This window comes from Ascidia mentula, chromosome 5 (assembly GCF_947561715.1).
Source record: "Ascidia mentula chromosome 5, kaAscMent1.1, whole genome shotgun sequence".
Lineage (NCBI taxonomy): Eukaryota > Metazoa > Chordata > Ascidiacea > Phlebobranchia > Ascidiidae > Ascidia > Ascidia mentula.
The window spans coordinates 4,930,709-4,946,545 of NC_138570.1; the positions used below are offsets into that span (position 1 = coordinate 4,930,709).

General features: G+C 43.5%; 3 protein-coding genes across 3 annotated transcripts; all 3 read left to right on the forward strand.

Moving 5' to 3' along the window:
• The first annotated feature begins 3,299 nt into the window (after window positions 1–3,299).
• On the forward strand, window positions 3,300–7,369 carry LOC145902730 (uncharacterized). Its single transcript, XM_082990824.1, has 4 exons — window positions 3,300–3,400; window positions 3,678–3,835; window positions 4,165–4,426; window positions 4,745–7,369. Exons 1-4 carry the CDS (start codon window positions 3,331–3,333, stop codon window positions 7,201–7,203), a joined length of 2,949 nt encoding a protein of 982 aa, XP_082846950.1. The 5' UTR covers window positions 3,300–3,330; the 3' UTR covers window positions 7,204–7,369.
• A 749-nt stretch (window positions 7,370–8,118) lies between these two features.
• On the forward strand, window positions 8,119–12,598 carry LOC145902020 (uncharacterized). Its single transcript, XM_082989856.1, has 8 exons — window positions 8,119–8,383; window positions 8,753–8,854; window positions 9,037–9,119; window positions 9,378–10,122; window positions 10,547–10,682; window positions 10,985–11,211; window positions 11,818–11,959; window positions 12,391–12,598. Exons 1-8 carry the CDS (start codon window positions 8,119–8,121, stop codon window positions 12,596–12,598), a joined length of 1,908 nt encoding a protein of 635 aa, XP_082845982.1.
• Window positions 12,599–13,471: 873 nt separating this feature from the next.
• LOC145903964 (ankyrin repeat domain-containing protein 66-like) lies at window positions 13,472–15,133 on the forward strand. Its single transcript, XM_082992163.1, has 5 exons — window positions 13,472–13,798; window positions 14,023–14,140; window positions 14,545–14,655; window positions 14,753–14,892; window positions 14,955–15,133. Exons 1-5 carry the CDS (start codon window positions 13,639–13,641, stop codon window positions 15,131–15,133), a joined length of 708 nt encoding a protein of 235 aa, XP_082848289.1. The 5' UTR covers window positions 13,472–13,638.
• Window positions 15,134–15,837: the final 704 nt, after the last annotated feature.

The following is a 15,837-nucleotide window of genomic DNA, read 5'->3' on the forward strand; positions in this document are numbered from 1 at the left end:
TTCGTTTGTTTATTGTATTTTAGCAAACGTTTTGGATTGGGATGACAACTGTGTATAACGAGTTGGGCCATGAACACTATATTTACTTTCAATATTTCCAAGAATCAACAGGCTGGTCGGTAATGTAGAAAACCTAAACTTGTTGCGTTTCTCCACGAAGCTGTTTTATGCTTGTTCAAATGGTGAACGCCCCTAAAATGTACAGAACCTTTTTGTATATTCAAGTTTGGCATCTTAACACGGTCCCAGAAAACGATCAGCCAAAAATACCATTCAGCACTAACTTGCGGTCTGTGACATTCCTTTGTATTCCTTTTCTCTGATCGTCTTAGTTCAAGAGAATTCATACAATTGAGATCTTGTTTAGTTTCCTTCCCGTATAACGACGTGTTTATAAAACCAACGATTTCATTTCACGCGTTCGTTTCCAAGGCAACGCGGGTTTTTCTATTCACCCCACCGGAATTCTATCTCCCAATTGGAAAGGAATCACGTGCGAGTTCACCATCTGTTTGCTTGTGCAAGGGATTCAGGCAAACTCGTATGCGAGAATTGGGGGAAGGAACAACAAACTCTCCAACTGGAACGTTCCAAAAGCGTTCTCCGAGCGGCAAAATTGCTACAACGCGGCCACAAGTGGGGCCACTATTAGCGGAAGGCGTTTATTTTGCTTCGACCGTAAACTGCGTGGTTGAAAACTGAGCCACCCACGCCTTTACGTGAGTGCACGCACAGGGATAACTTTCTTCTTCTTTCTGCGTCGATGTCGCTAAGAAGTCGTGAGATCCGGTTGAAGTCGTAACAGAATCAAGGGCGCAGGCATTAAAGTAGCAAGTCTTTGAAGTTAACTTAGATTGGGGCTTTAAAGATGTATAGTGTAGAAACTGATGCCTTGCTAGGTCATGCAATAAAGCCGTGCATGTCTTAAAACATAAGCTTCATGTGAATTGTTAAAATTATAAAGCTAATCAAGGTTACTAATATTGAACCAGAATAACTTATATTTTATAGCGGGCTAATACATCAGTGCAAGGTAAGTCTTAAAAATACGAATCAGCACAACAGTTGCTAAAACGTGTCGTCGTTAACCGGATGATTCAGTTCCACGGCGTGTAGCCTTTTCAATATTACCATGTAGGATGTATACATTGTCACAAAAGCGAAGGAGACGAAACTTATTTTCAATCACTGTCAAATCGTTTTCAGCGACAGTCAAACCTGATATTTAGCGCAGCTCCGGGGTGCCATGAACAGGTGCCAATGTTAGCAATTACACGGCGCAAAATGTCTGTTTGATCTTTTTGACCGTTTCCGAAGTGGAGTCGAAGGTCGAAGAACGCAGGGTTTGGAGAATTTGATCCAGGCTTCCGGTCTTCCAAGGCTTATTAGACGGAATAGGTGATAGCCAATTATACAGAAAGTCGCTTGGAAAGTTAATTGGAATCTACGGGCGTCTGGAGGACTTGAAACAAAGATTTGTGATAAAATTCGGACTGACAAATCCGCATTCGTGTATTCCACCTTGCACGCAGTCGAGGAACGACGGTTTGTAATTGCGAAATAAAGCTCATTTGATGACTACTGAAAGGGCAAACTTATTTATCTGCTTCAAATTTTTGAGTTGTAGCATTGCAAGTTAGTAAGATTTGACCGCTTTTGAGTTGCAGCACCGCGTGTATTTCACACTGTGCGTCTAAGAATGTTTTTGAGCATTTTTTCTCAGCGTTGTTTTTGTGTCCGTTATTACCACGACCAACTAAAAACTTTATAAAGCATTTCTTAAATACCGAATAAGGGCGCATACGGGCGTAAAAAATACCCGCGGCCGTGTCGCTAACCGTCTTTATTTTTAACACATCTGCCTCGATAAATACGTCACAGCGCTGCGCCTCGGGGCAGAGAGGCATCACATGCAGTAAACGTGTGTTTCACGAGCGAGATTTAAATTCGGCGCCAAACCGTTGCTGGAGCTGCGAAAAGTAATAATTTTGCTACAAGTTTTTCGAACCCGCCTCGCACGAAAACATCGACGGGAAAGTTTTTTTTCTCCATGGATGCCCTTTGGGCGATTTGTTTGTCGATATTTTTGCGAGTGTAATAGGGAGTGCCCTCGTGCGTCAAAAGAATTTGCTTCATGCTCACATTTCAATTCGCAGGATTTTTAATCGAAGAAGAAACAGGTTCAGTTGAAATGCAAGTGCGGCCGCTTCCTTTAAAAGAAACTAGTGCCAGTTTTGAGTTTCACGAAACTCATTTCCGACAACGTTTGTGTCAGTGAAACGTAAATATGTTGATAAACACGTATCAAAATGGTAATGCAAAAATCCGTAACTGCTCTCAAATGTAATCTACTTCATGGGTGCAATTGACCTTTACTTTAAGGTGGCAAATTGGTGTCTATGCCGGCAGTATGGACACGTTAACAAGGAGGGATTTTTTAAAACGCCGGTTGTAAGGTGTGATATGTAGTTTGTGGTGGTAACACGCCCTATTGGTGCTTAATCGTCAGAATTGTAAGACTTTATCATGGAGGTCAAACGTTTATGTGCGTAGTATTAAGTGCAAGGAAACCCGACGTTGAACTTAACGATATTTGGGAAATTAATCCAATATCGTGACTTCGTTTGACCGCTATTTCTTGAATGGAAATGCGCCAAAGAATGCTGTCTTCCAGCAAGATAAAAGTGCTAATGTAAAATTGAATTAATAACGCTTAAGTAATGTTTATACGATTATGCAAAGATTGATGTACTTTCTTTCAACGAAACTACAACCGCTAAACGCTATTTAAAGCACATCAAAGATGCACTGCGATGCACTTAATTGCTGGAAGATAGGTGTACAGTTATTGTAAGATGGTTATCACTTTTCGTAAACACTCGCCACCGGCTAATGTTGACTTGTTGGGGGTCGGCAAACTGTGAGCCATGTCGTGACCAATTTAGGCGTATTATAACTCTGTGTAAGGCCGTATTCTATCACGTGGTTACGTTTAAAATCACGTGACTTTCGCCTGCGGAAGGCGGAATATTTAAAACGGTCTCACTGGCGCAAGACCGTCGGGCATCAGAGTTATTTAAAAGTAGATCTGCCAGAATCTTTTTTTATGTCGGCAACCTGTGAGGTGTCAATAAACCTGCAGGGCATTATATGTGCTGTGTTTGCATTTGTGTACTGTGAATGTGACGGAAAGGCAGCGTCGTTTGTATTTACATTACACCAAGGAATTGTATGGCGGTTTTTGATCGGATAAATATCTTTCACATTAATTTTGTTTTGTTTATCTCCTTTTTAGCAAATAGACGTAAATGCAAAAATAAAAACTTAAACATGTTGACGGCAAGTTTTATTTCTTGCGTTGTGTTTGCTTCATTCGCCGGAAACAGCTACGGGGTGGAAGGTAAGCTAAGTATAAATCACTGTCGATAAAAATTTAGCATCGTACAAATTGCAAAAGCAGCAAATATCTCATAAAAACGCCTAAAAGTGTGCACAGATTATTTTTAACTATCCATGAATTATGATTTAGAAAAAGTTCTCAGACCGAATTTTCTGATGCAAAGTAATAAAGCATTTATTTATTTTCTATGCAAATTCCATTTTGAACTCTACACCTTTGTTAAATCTATTGTGTGTTGACATGTTTCCACTTAAGTAATCGTCAATGGGTATTTCAGACAACTGCAAGATGGGTACGATACAAGCCAAGTGTTTCAAGTGTCTCACATGCACGACCATCATCACAAGTGATCAAATCTGCGACGGCAAGTTCGACTGCAGGGACATCACCGACGAGTTCCTCTGCTCACAGAAACGCAATAAATATCAGTCCCAGGTATGGATCACGACCGGCCATGGTGCGGTTTTGATACTTGCACAACAATAGAAAAAGTTCGCTTTTTGGAATAGAAACATGCAAGACCAAATAACTAGTATTTTGCACCCAAACAACTAAATATCTGTTTTTTTTATTAACCAAAACCCAAAGTATTGCTTTTATGTTTCTAAAGAAAACATGTAAAGGATTGTTCCTTATAAAAAAGTGCTTGGGTCTGAAGGTGGAATACTATTGGACACAATCCATACAAATTGTAGTCCCAACCCAATGCCCCATAGGACGTTTACAATAATAAAGTCTTACACGAATTTCCATTTCTCCAAAAGCTTCATTACATCTTCGCACTTTTCCAACCTATCCCGTGGGATTCGGACTCAGCGGTGGAGTTGGCTCAACGCATGTGCATTCCCGACTGCCCACTGCACGAGTCTCATAGAAAGGCCTGTGAGCATTGCAAACCGGGCCACATTCAGTGCTCACCCTACCTGGGGCCGAATGACACGCATCACACATGCATAGGCAAGAAGTGTCTCTGCAACGGGGTCCGTGACTGCCCGAATGGCGAAGATGAATTGTATTGTGGACCAGGTAAATATTACTTTTGAACTGTCTAAGTACATTTCACGCGCTTCATTGGAATTTATATCGATCCCGACTCTACAATATTTTACAGCCAATATGTTGTGTGTTGAACTTGGAACGTTAATAGCTAGGATTTGTAAACAAACTGCCGACCTCGATGGGTGTTGAGCGCGTTAACTGTCGATTAGTCATTTTAGTTTACTAGACGTAATAATGGAATGCTGCCGTGTTTAGGCTATACACGAACTTGCACCGTGCTTTTATCTCAACACTTAGTTTATAGCTTTAAGTATTATGGCTCTAAAACACGCGAAATGTTCGCAGACCTTCTGAAAAACCTACCCGAGAAGACAAACAAGACCAGCTACATGTCCGGTTCGGGTTCCTTGCAACAGACCCTTGACCCGAGCCAGGAGGAAATAAGGTCGTTAGACAAAGTGCAGATAAGTTGTAGCTTGCTGGAGGAAAGAACGCACAGGATGTTTAACGAAGAAATGGAACGCGCACATCGCCCACCACCAATAGGGGCATTTCCCCCTCCGAGAATGGGCCTTCCTCCGCATATTGTACAGGGCTGGATTCGGAGCAACAGCACCCGGGGAATGCGTTTTCCCCAAGGTCCACCACCACATGTTCAGCAGGCGTGGATGAACAGAGCTAGGGCCCCACAGACACGAATGGGCGGCACCGGTCCAGGCAACGTCTTAACCGTTGGCTTTGGTATGTTTGCATTAGGCGGACAGGAGGATATGTCCTTCACGAGTATAATGTCCCGTGTGCTGGAAGAACATTTAAATGTGAGCGCGGAGCAAGCGGAACGTTCTCCTGCTATTGAAACCGACCGCATCTGCGATGGAACGAGCGACTGCCCCGGAAAGGTGGACGAACTAATCTGCAGGGATAAGTTCTATTGCAAAGGCGAGTCCCCACTGTACGTGGAGAAATCTCGCGTGCTCGACGGCGTAGAAGACTGTGATGACGGAAGCGACGAGGCGGCACAGGTCACCCCAAAGTTTGTATCTCGGTATAACCTGATAGACAACTGGACACTTCAGGTGCTGGTGTGGATCATGGCCTTTACGGCGCTGATTGGAAACCTTTTGGTCATCTGCAACACCACTGTAGACCTTATAAAGCACAATCGAGTTGCCACGGCCACTGCTCTGTTGAGAAGCAGACGCACTTCGGTGCAGGAAGTCGACCCGAAGAATGGAAAGACCAAGTTGTCGCGAGTGTCTGTCTCAAGTATTCGGACAACGACGACTGGAAGCAGTCGGTTTCGTTCTGTTGGAAGCGGAATTAGCGGACATAGGCGCCTTGTGCGCATCTGGAATTCTGTGTTGGTTCTTAATCTCGCCACAGCGGACTTGATAATGGGTGTATACCTCATGTGCCTTGCGGTGATGTCGTTTCTCTACGAAGAGGAAAGTCAAAGCCACCACCAGTACGGTTCATTTGACCGCGAGTGGCGCACAAGCTCTACTTGTCAAGTCCTCGGCACGATGTTGGTGATATCTTCACAGACCTCGGTTTACACGCTGGTCTCACTTACGTCTCTTCGCCTGCACACAGTCTTGCGCCCATTTTCATCCTACCACCTAAAGTTCCGCTATTTAACAATGGCCGTTCTCGGCACCTGGTCCGTTGCCTTAATTTCTGCGGTGGCGCCAATTCTTCCTTCGCTGCGCGACTTCTTCGTGCAGGACGCCTGGGTTCCCTTCCCCCAGTTTCAGCCTCCAGTAATCAACCGTACAACGGCTGACGCCCTGGTACGAGGGATTGCCTACATTACCAACACAAATATAACTGACAACCAAGAGGAGCTAAACTCGACTCTCTCCTGGAACACGATGTTGAGTTTTGTAAAACAGGTGGCGCCCTCGCACAGCGACTGGCACTTCTACTCTTACTACAGCGAAGATAGCGTGTGCATGCCGAAGCTCTATGCCGACCAAAACGATCCGTTTTGGAAGCACGCACTCGCTAACATTGTCATCAACTTTGCGTCTGTTCTCTACATCAGCTGCGCCTACATCACAATCTACTGCAAGTCCGCAAAGGAGGGAAGATCTGCCCGGCAGTTTTTACACGATAAGAAAAAACGTCCTCAAACCGATGAATGCGGGAAAAACTGGAAAAGGCAATCCGCGGTAACCAGACGTGATCGGGCGTCCATTGATCAGAGAAAAACCGGGGGTAGAGCCTCGTATATGAGCCGCAGAGGGGCCTCCTCTAATAAAAAAAATCGTCGCACTTCCAGGAACAGCATCAGTGAGATGCAACGCCGTATCGCTCTGCTTGTGATCACAGATTGTGTATGTTGGATTCCTATCTGTATCATGTCTTTCTGCAGTGTTTCGGGACTATATATCCCCGATACAGCTTTTGCTATAACTGCCATCGGCTTGCTCCCAATCAACAGCGCCTTGAATCCTCTTCTCTACTCCAGAGTGCTGCAGACCCTTTGGTCACGCGGACTTTCCTCTTTGCGAGTCCGCGTTGCCTCCGTCAGGCAATCATTTGAATCCTCCGATTCCTCCATTGGGGGTGGCAAGCAAACGCTGGACAAGAAGTTGTCTTCCATTAGTGGAATCACAGTGGAGGAGAGTTTTCCCAGTGATGATCCTCCTTCGTCGGGAAGAGTCCTTCCGATTGCGGAGATTTTTTCCCCAGCTGTTGACAATCATAAAAGTTCATCGCTCAGGAGAAGTTCTATCCACAATTTATCACGGCTGCCTCTCGAGGCAATACAAGAACACCCAACAGCCATCGAAGTGTCATAACGCATTGTCGCCGGTGTGATTCTCGTCACGTGTTTACATTTGTATTTAAAGATCACCTTGGGCATATCTGTTTAAACTTGACACGCTTGTATGTTAAGCCGAACCCTTTTTTTCACGTTTTTAACTTGTTTTTTTCTCACTTGTCACCAACACCTACTATCGATTTCAACAGATACGAAAATACAATGTCCTTGCTCTAACAGCAAACATGTTTATTAGGTGTAAAATAGTTGTTTTTCCTGTGTTGCACATTGCTATTAAATTTAATGTACCTATGTTTGTCATTGTTTACCATTTGCACTTTTCTGTCATTTGCATTCTTGTGAAAAATACATCATTGCCACAAATTTTCAATGGTATTTCCCACACTGATTTCCGATTAATCTTAACAAAGAAACTTTGATTCCAGAAGAAATTCCAGGCAATTATGACGTAACTGGGCGGTTCTGCAGGCGAGAAAACCCGCGCCGAGTGCTTGCCAAGTTCCATGATTGCATTGTTTGAATCCCTTTGCTGTGGGCAGCAGCAGTGGTGAGGCACAAATGGAGTTAAGCAGCCGATAGTAAAGTGCCTTGTTTTCAGTCATTAAGCAGCCGATAGTAAAGTGCCTTGTTTTCAGTCAGGCCAGCCCTAAGGTACTGGCTATGGTTAAACTCCAGCTACAACGTCGTAGAATTACATAACAGTGGTATAGTGATTTGCAAAAGTTTAATGTTCTTAGCTCTCAAGCAAAATTAAAGCTTTTGATGGTTTGAGGCATTTTTCTTACTGTGGGCTAGTAGGCAGTTGTTATTCGTATCTAACTGGTGCCCGCTGCCACTAATTTGTAAAATACCTAATGTAATCTCACACTCGTTACAGCATACATAATACGATGTAACGTTTGATGGAGGTGCAAATTTTTAGTGGGAAAAAATGGACGAAAATAACAATAAAGAAGACACCGAGGGCAGTCAGTTAATTCCCACTCACCCCGGGGGTATAATTTGCACTGGATGTACAGATATAGACACAGAAGATGAAGACGACGGTGAAGATCAAGAAAAAAGCTACCAGACGCTTTCGTCAGTCAAATACGGGGAAGCCCCGCCTCACGTGATAGAGGCTGTCAAAGGTTTAACTGCGTCATCGGCCGAACAAAACCAATTTTGTCCTGCGGAAATGTTTGAAGATAAAACAGGTTGCTGTTCTAATGGCGATTTTGAGTTGAAGTTGTGAAATTTAAAAATACATTTATAAGTTTAGATTTCCTTTAAGGTTAGATATTTTGTAAGGTAATGTTTTGTCTTATTTACAAAAAAAGCACTAAACAATACGTTTTAGTGCAGGGCTTCTCAAAATTGCGACATTATTTGGGGCCACCAAGTATAATTTTGAGGTTACATATTGACTTTTGTTGGGGCACAGTTGCTGTTCACTAGAGGTCCTGTACAAATTTCTCTTTTGAAATAAATTCGGATAAAATATCGCTTTGGGGGTCGCGAAAAAGTTTGTAAAGCCCTGTATAATAGACAAATAAAATTGTGTTTATATCAGTTGTGTTTTAAAGGAGAGACTGAATTGACGCCAATAGCTTTTCCCAGTGCTACCGATGCATCAAGCACTGTAAGCAGTCAGTCCACGTCAGCTGATCCAATCAACTGTTCATTTGGTGTGTTGCATGCAGGATATAACTTTGAAAACGTTAAACAGAGTCGTCGTTTTGTAAATCCGGTATTTCCAAAGTCATGATGAGACGAAAACTGTTTCTCATTTGTCAATTTGTTTGAAATGTTACCGGTGGTAGATTTTAATCAAAGCAATTTTCAGCTTACTTGAACCGTTCTACGTCAGACTGCAACACGAACAACGCCACTATTTCTTCGCGTAACAACAGCTCCGTTGCTTCTGGCGATTCAGATCAAAGGCAGCATACAGTAAGAGTTGGCAATAAAGGCAAAACCTTACTAAAAATAAATTTGACAATACGCAAAAAGCAGACACGACCACTTTCTATAAGCAAGCGACCAGTAAAGGGGTTTCGGTCTCGTGTTTTATTTGCATATTTTGCAGTGTTTTATCAAACAATGCAATGTTTTTTTGTAAACATATTTTCCACAGCGTGTGCACATGATGCTGTTCCCCTAAGTTTTGTCACAACTTTGACTGTAGTTCATTATAATACATGTGTACAGAATTCCCGAAAACGACCACTTTGCGACGACCAGCAGCATAGCCATGACGATGGACCACATCAACGAAAGCAGGCACGCAGCGGCGGCAACTTCACACAATTGTCACAGTCCGCGTCCCCAGCAACCAGAACGGCTTTCAACGTGATACAAACATCCCGCTCCTTTAAACCTCGTCCCAATTGCTGGCAATCGTCCCACAACACAGATGCTCTTGGCGTACTGCCTGCTCGCTCCCATTGGGCAGTCTTGCGCGGCTGCGATCACGACAACAGCGACCAATCTGCAACGTCCTGTAATCTGACCCAAACCCTTCTGGTTCCCGATCTGAGCAGGCCTGCGTCGTTCGCTAGCAGCGGGCCAGCAAGACCCCAAAACCAGTGGCCGAATTTCCGCCCTTTGGCCCCTTGGGCCGACGAAGGTGACGGTAACCAATGTGCCAGCAGCGACCACAGTGGAAGTAGCAGCACTCCAAGCACGTGCGACCAGGAAATCCGCAACGAAACGTTTCCAATGACTCGTCGGTACATTATCCGTAATATGGTCTCTTCAGGTTCACCGACCAACGTCTTTGCGCCGCGCAGTTTTATGTCCGGCCATCGGGGGACTGGAGACGGCGTCAATGACCCTCCGTACCCGCCTGTGGTACAACGACCGTACGCCTACCCCTCCGTGATACCGAAGAGCATGCAGATGCTGTCGCGCAACGTGCATTTCGTCAACAACTACGCAGCGAAAGGTCTTTCAGGTTTTCCCTGTCTGTGTATATTTTTCATGGGTTAAGCATATAAAACGATCAACCTTGGAAGTATTTTGTTATATTTAGGCCTGACTAAATAAGTATTTAGGCCTGACTTTGTAAAAGTTGTTCCAAACTTACTTGCCCTATATACGGTTTAACAATTTCTTCATGCGTATATGTGAGAACTGTCTAAGAAACTTTCGTTTCAGGTTAAAATCTTTCAGTCTTCTTTAATTAGAAATATATAGTTCGCTTCGTTAAAAGCATCATCAGTGTCTTATTCAAATAGAATCATTAAAAGATTCTTCGTAAAAGAATGGGAAATGATTCCCAGAATCAAAAGTTCCAAACTTACTTGCCCTATACGGTTTAACAATTTCTTCATGTGTATATATGAGATTCACAGTTATACAGATTTATGCTGTTTTAGGTTCTACAATACCATCGTCCTTCAAAAACAAAGTCACTATAACTGAGTTGCCACAGGGTTGTGAAATAATAACCAAGGGACTTCCCTCCCATATTTCAACCAAAGACGTTTTCTGTCTTGTCCCTGGAAGGCTTGGGTGAGCGTAACTGGATCCTTACATTTGCGTCACTGACTTATTTAACCGCCAATCGCTTAACTTGACGTAATGTAAAAGTTTTGTCACTATCTATCTTGCTGTAAAAAAAGATTCGCGCTCGTTGCGTTCAGCTGGTATGTTGAGTTTTCGGTGAAATTATTATTTATAAATAGAATTTGAATTTCTACTGGCGAGGACATAACACGTTTTTCTCTGACTTGTTTAACTTTTCTCAACCGATTCGGGGTACATTACCATAGAAAATATAGCGTCTCTTGCATTTATGTATGTACTCTTAACAGCATGCCGAACCAAAGCAAGAGACACGAGGTGTTGGTCGGAGAAATATTGCGTCGTGTCCTCACTCCGGAAAGCCTGAACATCTCACTGCTCGGACCGATTCTTCGCAAGGCAAAATCTAAGAACGGGACGCAGTATTTGCGCGAAAAACTACAGCAGATTGGCGTGGAATTGCCGCCAGGGAGACGAAAGACAGCGAAATGTACCTTGTTCACATCGCTCACAGAAAGTAAGTGAAATTTACTTCTATACTGCAACATAAATATTGCGTGTTTTTTCTTATCGGACCACGTGTGATTGAGTGTTTGTAAATATTATAACTCGAAAAGACATTTTCTCGAGGGGGCGTCACAGTGGAACTATATATTTACAGCTTGGGTTTTTACAATCGCGCCAATATGGCCGATTGATTGTCAATCGTGTACGTATTCCGCAACAGAATATTCTTTTCAATAATACAGACAGAAATCACATCTTCAAGTACCTCAGGAGATCCCAAACAACTAGTTATGGTCTAATTTAGTGGTTTACAACTTTTTGTGGTCACGGCATTCTTTGATCCTCAGTATTAGTTCGCGGCACACCAAATTTTGCTGTCAAATCCACTTTATTGGAACACCACTATTTACAACAGTAACTTTTGGGTCGACCGTTCCAAAACAGCACAACAGTGATGATTAAAGTTTGTGACTTTACACAACGTATGCCGTAAATTTCATAACTTATTGTTTGACAAAACTTTCGCGGCACGCCCGAGCTCGTTTAAAAAAACCTTGTCTAATTACCACAATTACACACAACCGTGTTCGTACCCACAGTTATGAACATTGTGCAGGCGAAGCTGGTCAATTATCCGAAGACTTCTCCAAGTTGTGCCAGTATGAATTTCCGGCTAAGGCGTTGGCCAAGAAAGCTCTTCAGCGCCAATGTGCGGACGAAACTCCATTCATTACGTCAGAGTCGATCGCAATTTCCTTGTGAGTGTTTGTTGTTCTGCAAACAAACCTATGCTTCTGTACATAAATTGAAACTTTTTCAGAAGACATATTACTTTTTTAGAATTTAAAAAGTGTAGTAGGCTACACAACCTAGTTATCATATATATTTCTTTGTATTAGTTTTCCCCTAATGCCCCAACATTACAGTCAGTGCAGCAGAGGTAAATATTTAATTGTTGAAAAGTTGAAAAATGGCCGCACGTTGCTGGGATTCCGACAAAACCAGTCACATAAAGCGCGAAGCTGCGCCCATGATGTAAAAGATATTCAATACTTATTTTTTAGTGGATTACAGAGTATTCCACTGTTTTGACCCAAAAGGTCTGATCAGTCCAGTTATGGTGTGACTTTCAACAATCTTGTCAGCACAATCTATTGTTTATACACATGCAATATTTATCTATTTACAGAAAACTGCTTGACTGCTTCACCGAAATTCTCGGCATTAAAACGCACGATCCTTTCCATGAGTCGAACATGTCTTTCTCCAACGGCCGCTCGTCCCACGCAGCATCGCAACTTTACAATTTCGAAACTTTGACACACGGTTTCGGGGTGAAGGCCCTCGTCAGCTCATTACGCACATTCCGTGCCTTTCTGCTCTACCTCGATGAGTAAGCAGCATTTGGAATGCATGTGACCGGGCGGCGATGAAGAGTTCCAGTTTAATTCCGTTTTGTTTTCTGACCATTGTGGTGCAGTGCTTTTCGTCTGGCAGCGTTCTGAACGTTCCTATTCGGTTGGCACTCGGTTTCGTTTCTGTGTTTGTGTTTGAAGTACAGAATGCCCCTCGCTTTACGTGGCGTCCTCTGATTGGCAAATACATTCGAGGGGTGACTTGCAGGTTTAACACCTATAATAGAGTGCAGCATATACGAGTCTGCGGGAACCATGGATGTTAAATGTTCGCCTATGAAAACATTGTTTGCCCTGTCTCGCACAGGCGCATATAGGCTAAACCATAGATGTGCATTTTGGCTGCAATACGAATGGTGCTATAGACTTAACTTGTTACTGACTAAGAAACGCAAAAGATGCTTTCGGAAAGGAAAAAAACAATTAATTTTAAATTTGCTGTGTATGGTTGCCGCCAAGTGAATACACACAGGTGTGTTCCTACACAATAGGCTGTGAGCCTAATTTCATTACTGTGGGAATTAAAATACCACAAACAATTGTTTGTAAAACGCTCGCTTCGCCGGGCAACCCAGTCATTAATCTCTCTCCCGCCCGCTCCATTCCTTCGGATGAGTGGGCCACTCGATTTCGGCAAAAAGTCAACACAAGTCATTGTAGCGCGCTGTAACAAAAGCCGCGACTGAATGGCAGAAGCTCTGAAACCCAGTCTCAAAGCGCGCACGTTCAGCTATTAAAATCCAAAATTCAAGGCGCGTATTGTTGGCACACAGGAATATTGCCACAAAACCATTGTTGGCGAAGGCGTAACGAGAATACGTCTGAACATATGTTGCCCATTCGTTTCGAGTCGCGCAGACAGCAACACAGCTTCGTGGGAACCAGCACAGTTCAGGACAAGTCCATTATTGTCGCAGCTCGTCTACTGTTACGTTCAGTCTGTCGCACGAGGTTAAGCGGAGTGCTACAGCATACACAGTTAACACAACAATCGAAGACAAACGATGCGTTCTTAAACCGTTATGACGCAAGAAACCCGACTGTCAGAACTTCTGGAAGTGTGCGCTGCCGGCGATGTCGATTTGCTGGAGGAAAAGCTTGCAACGGGAAAACTGGACGTCGTTAACTACAAAGACCCGGATTGGAATGACAGAGCGCCACTGCACTGGTGTTGTATTAAAGGTAAATTTAAAGAAAATTTGTCTCAATAATTCGCATAAAATTCATTTAAATTCTGACAATTCCCCGATTTGTGGCAATTTAGTTCATAAAGGGTTGCGTCATGTATGGGCTGATGTTTGTGTTACCGTGACTTATTGACATAAGTCGAACGTCTTTGATTTCCGAAAGTAAACGTGCAGCGGATGATCAGCGAGGACTTGGTACAAAAATGACTGTTTTTACAGGTAAAAGTGATATGGCTCGCCGCCTACTGGAAAAAGGAGCGCACCCAGGTGTGAGGACATCTACCGGGTGGACGCCAGCACATTTTGCTGCCGAGGGAGGGCGCATACATGTGTTAAGGTTAGTGTCATAAGCGCCCGACCCACATAACAAGGAGAAAACCTGGTCGGGATTCGTGACCAGCATATTCTGGGTTCGAATCCCGGTGTGGTCAGGATATACTGAGTTAAAGTCTCGGTGTGGTAAAGAAAATAAAAAAGAAAAAAACAACTGGCAATTGGCAACATTGATCAAAACACTCGATTTCTGTAGCAAGTAAAAAACTGATCGGGATTCGTAAATAGTATAGTCTAGGTTGGAATCCAGGTTCGACGGAAAAAAATGAAGTAGCCACCTGTATAGAATCAAACTGCTATATTCACTTTGGTAACAGTAGCAACAAAACCTGTAGATTAGACGATCATGATCGACCAGCAATCGGATTATATTTTACTATATTATATCATGTTGTACGTTTGCTAAAGGGCCCTGCACAGCTTTAAGGCGCCAATGGACAGAAAAGATTTATACGGCGATAAGCCGCGAAGAATCGCGGAAATCTACGGACACAGAGAGAGCGTTGACTTCCTCGTCTTGTGAGTATCGAATTCGGTAATAATTGACAACACGAGAATTGGAAACAACCCCCCTATTGTGACCCTGTACGACCCCGGTAAACTTTGTTCGTTGCAGAGCTGAGGCCGAATACAGAGAACGGCGTCGAAAAGCCGAACTGTCCGGTGAAGCGGAACCATACGACGATGAGGACGTTCAGTGGTGTTATAACAACAACGTAAAACCCGAAGCATTTGTCACAGAAGACGAACTTGCCGGTAAATTGTTTGACAGACAATGTAGACTGATTTAAATCACTAATATGTCTATTTTGACTCAGAGATTAACAGCACGACGACCTCAGTCAGCGGCAGCTATGCATCTGCGCCAAAATCGCGCCACTATCCGAAAGTCTCGTCCCGACGTGGAACGCCCACCAGCGGCAGACATTCACGAAGCAGCACGCCACAAGGTGGCCGGCGAAAATCACGAAGGACTTCAAAAACCACCAAAAAGTGACTTGAGTGGTGTTTACTGCGACGAAGTGTATTAGTACATTCAGAAGTGGCTTCAAACGTTAAAGCACTGTTTAACCCTTAATGCAGTACGCCTGCTTGACCGTGCAGTTTTTTTCCTGCCTATATTGTTATTATTGTGCCAAAAAGTTGGAACATGCTTTTGATATTTGCTGAAACGTTTTCTTTGTTTCACTGGAACGTTAAACCGCGCTCAAGGGTTTTTGTTTTTGAATCGCGTCCTTTTGGTGTCACTGTGGTCGACTTGTTTTGCCATTTTCCGTATACCTGTACGACCCGGCGGTTTTTGGGAGGATTTTTTTTGGCATGTAATTTCAACTCGGATTATTTCCCTCTCCACGAGATAAACAGATTTGGTTACAGGTCCATATTATATCTGCATTACAACTCTCGTACAAAACAGTATAAGCCATGGGCACAATAACGCATCTATCACGAAGTCAATTTTGGCATGATGTTACACTAAAAAATTTAACCGCCGCACTTCATCAGGCGCTATCGACTTTCGGCACAAAGGCCTACCTAACCACCGCTTGTCGAGCAAGTTTTATCGCGGCGCTCGACTGAATCACAACACTTACTGCACTTTTGCCCGAGGCCATCGGAGGAAGCGACTTCGGCCGCTCAATTTTCTCTTTATTTTCGTGGCGTCCACGCTCGACCACAAGCAAACCGTGCTGGAAATAC